The 3,521-nt window shown below is 42.7% G+C and overlaps 1 protein-coding gene across 1 annotated transcript; it reads right to left on the reverse strand.

Annotated features, from left to right (window-relative positions):
• Positions 1 to 410: 410 nt before the first annotated feature.
• LOC107111253 (olfactory receptor 13H1-like) lies at positions 411 to 1,400 on the reverse strand. The gene has a single exon (XM_015412202.1). It carries the CDS (start codon positions 1,398 to 1,400, stop codon positions 411 to 413), a length of 990 nt encoding a protein of 329 aa, XP_015267688.1.
• Positions 1,401 to 3,521: the final 2,121 nt, after the last annotated feature.

Here is a 3,521-nt window from a genome sequence, read left to right on the forward strand (position 1 = left end):
ATATTTGTAGAGAATAAAAGAAATTAATAAATTGGGTATTTTTGTGATTCTCTATGGCTCGTGAGTCATATTAAAGGTTGATTGACTGATATTCAGAAGTTGGAGACATTTTGCAAAGATGTTCCTGGCTTGGGACAATTTTTGGTGCTGAACTATTCCTGACTGCAGTGTCAACCGAGTCTTTGCAAACATTGGTAACAAATGGGGTTTTGCCTTTTAAACAAGAAAAGGAAGGAAACCTCCTATTTGCTTCATTCATTTATTATGTAAACATTATGTACACTGATACTGTGATATTGATAACATAATGTTGAGATCAATAGAATCACACATAAAGAATCACACAGAAAAATGGCTAGATATATTTATACAGAAAGGATATCAGTATGGACACTGAGTCTGGAAGTGATTTATTTCTCTACTTTGCTCCCGATCAGCCTCGATAAGGCTCCCTTCACATCCCTGTTTCTCAGGCTGTAAATCAAGGGATTGAGCATTGGGGTCACTACCCCATAAAAGACAGCCACTATTTTTTCCCTATCTGTGAATGTCTTGGCCTGAGGCTTCAGGTATCCAGCTAAGGCAGTGCCATAGAAGATGCCCACCACAGCCAGGTGAGAGCCACAGGTGGAAAAAGCTTTGCCCCGGCCTTCAGCTGAGCGAATTCGCAGGACAGCCAGACCAATGCGCCCATAGGTCAGCAGGATGAAAGCAAAGGGGAACAAAAGAGTGAAAACACTCGTTATCATCATGCTAAGCCCATTGGCGTGAGTGTCAGAGCAGGCCAATTTCAACACTGCTTGGACCTCACATGTAAAATGATTCACCACATTGCGGCCACACAAGCGTGCCTGCATGCTAAAAAAGGGGACAATGGTCAAGAGGAAAGAGCTGAGCCACAGGCTGACGGCCAGGATGATGCAAACCTTCTGGCTCATGATCAAGCTATAGTGCAGCGGGCTGCATATTGCCACAAAGCGGTCATAAGCCATGACAGCTAGTAAGAGGCACTCAGCCACACCTAAAAATAGGCCAATGCTCATTTGTGCAAAACACCTGCCCAGGGGTATAACGGGCTTGTCTTTGAAGCCATGTGCCAGCATCTGTGGGACAGAGTTAGTGACATAGCAGACATCGATGAAGGAGAGGTTGCTGAGGAAGAAATACATAGGTGTGTGGAGGTGGGAATCCATCGCAATCAACAACACAATGAGACCGTTCCCAGCTACGGTGATGGCATACATGACCAAGAAGAGGACGAACAAGGCGGCGCGTATGTGGGGTTGTCTGGAGAAGCCCACAAGCACAAACTCAGTCACAGTGGTTGCGTTATCCCAATCTTCCATATTTCCTGTAAAAGGGGAATGTAGAATTATAGTAATATCTGTATGGAATTCCATCTTCCAAACATGCCAGTGCATCATTTGGTTAAATTTCCAAATGGAAGATCAGATGAACATCTCTCTTTTTTTGTCAACGAGTTGGACACAGAGTAGGGGAGAGTATGCATGCAATAGAGATTGTGTGCCTTTCCAGTCTCAACCACATCAACTGTGCCAGTGCACAATTTACAATACATTACTAGATTAATTACATTTCTAGGTGAATCTGATTTTACCCATTGAGATCAGCATCTGTGGAGAAAGCAAGCTGATTTTAAGCAAGACGTTAAATTGTAGTGGGAAAGGGATCCGTAACCAGATGAAACGAGTATGCATGCAATACAGATTGTGTGCCTTTCCAGTCTCAACTACATCAACTGTGCCAGTCCACAATTTACAATACATTACTAGATTAATTACATTTCTAGGTGAATCTGACTTTACCCATTGAGATCAGCATCTGTGGAGAAAGCAAGCTGATTTTAAGCAAGACGTTAAATTGTAGTGGGAAAGGGATCCGTAACCAGATGAAACCAGATGAAACTGAGTAATGCATTTCAAATGCCCGTCACTTTTTGTTTTGACGGCTTCCCAGTGATTGTTTAGTTTGTACAATATTTATGTGGGCCCCTTGTTGCATCCTTGAGGAAAAATCATACCATGTTTTGCAGTGAGGGTGGATAAGGTTTTCATACTGTGTTCCAAAGTGGTCAAGTTAATGTTGGAAATATGTGAGGTGCAAGGTCTAGATTTCAGTCATTATAGGGTTAATCTCCTTTATCTAGTGTACTGTTGTTTAGACTGACCTGGAAGGGAAACTTGGCTCAGAGCCAATGGGAAGATAGCCTGGGAAAATCTAAGTCTGTTTACCAGCAATCATTGGTTACTGTGTTCAGGTGACTTCCTTCTAGGGGTCAAGAAGAAGAAGAATCTCCATTGTTGTGTGTGACCATGTGTTCTGTGCTGTAAGGATGTAAAGATGTAGGTCAAGATATCTCTTTTGTTTTGCAGTTTTCCATGTAGTCTTCCTTAGAAATAAAGACTTTTTTTCATAGAAAGTAATGTCTCCTCTCCAGTGAAGCAAAGATCCATTGGAAACTCTGAGTATTTAAGTATTTTTGCCTGTTTTCCCAACAGTTAATTCTGTTTCAAGCACAGGAGGGAGAAGAATAGTTGAAGGATGACTTACGTAGCCTTTCTGAATGCTGATCCAGGGCCACATTAGAGGATACATTTTTTTTTTAATAGCCAGGCATGGGTAGCTGAAAAATGGTGGAATATATTTTATTTTAAGATTATTAATAACTATTATAGGTGGATGAGAGTGGGCACCCCAACAGGCTAACCAATGGGTTCTCCAGTGCTTGTGCCCTCCTGCCCTGGCTCCAGGCACTTAGTTACTAACTTGGCAGCTCTTTCTTCATCTCCTATGGCAGATCAAAAATGTACTGAGAGATGCCACTGATCAAGGCTACTCCCCCACACTGGTCAGCATGAAGATTCAGGAATTGGCCTGCAGCAGTGAGGGAGTCTCTTTCCCCAACACTTGGATAGGACAGTCCAGGCCCATAGCTACAGTGGGGCATCTCAGGGCCCAGCCCCCTGACTTACTGCCAAGCCCTCCCCGACTTCCCATCCAGCCCAGGTCCTTTGAGGGGGTGCAGGAGTGTGTGCATGGTGCCCCCGGACTTATTTAAAGGGCCCCCAAATTTTAAAAATCCTGGCTACGGGCCTGGGAGTCCAAAGTGTTCAATTTGGCTACATCTCCTCATCTTAAGGTACCTCTGGGCGTTCGTGTGTTCTAGATGTCTCTTTCTATATAGCATTTTATTTCTAAATACTGTAGACATGTGATTTTATTCTAGAGCTATTATTGCCTTAAATGCTGTATGAAATTGGAATTTGGGTGACATTGGTGGTTTTAAGTTGTTATGTGAACCTTAAGGGAGTTATGGGACAGTTGTGAATGGTGTGTGAGTGTATATGAATATGTTGTAGATCACCGAAATGATTGCATCCTTAATTCCGTTGTACTATGTACAATGACAATAAAGTATATTATTATTATTATTATTATTTTTGACTGTCGAGTCGCAGCCAGCTTCTGGCGCCCCCTGTAGGCTTTTCAAGGCAGGAGAT

This window comes from Gekko japonicus, unplaced genomic scaffold (genome assembly GCF_001447785.1).
Source record: "Gekko japonicus isolate JY-2015 unplaced genomic scaffold, Gekko_japonicus_V1.1 scaffold2458, whole genome shotgun sequence".
Taxonomy (NCBI): Eukaryota; Metazoa; Chordata; class Lepidosauria; order Squamata; family Gekkonidae; genus Gekko; species Gekko japonicus.

What these genes read in the sequence shown, in the direction of transcription:
- LOC107111253 (XM_015412202.1), bottom strand. Translation starts at nt 1,400, where the DNA reads ATGGAATTCCATACAGATATTACTATAATTCTACATTCCCCTTTTACA.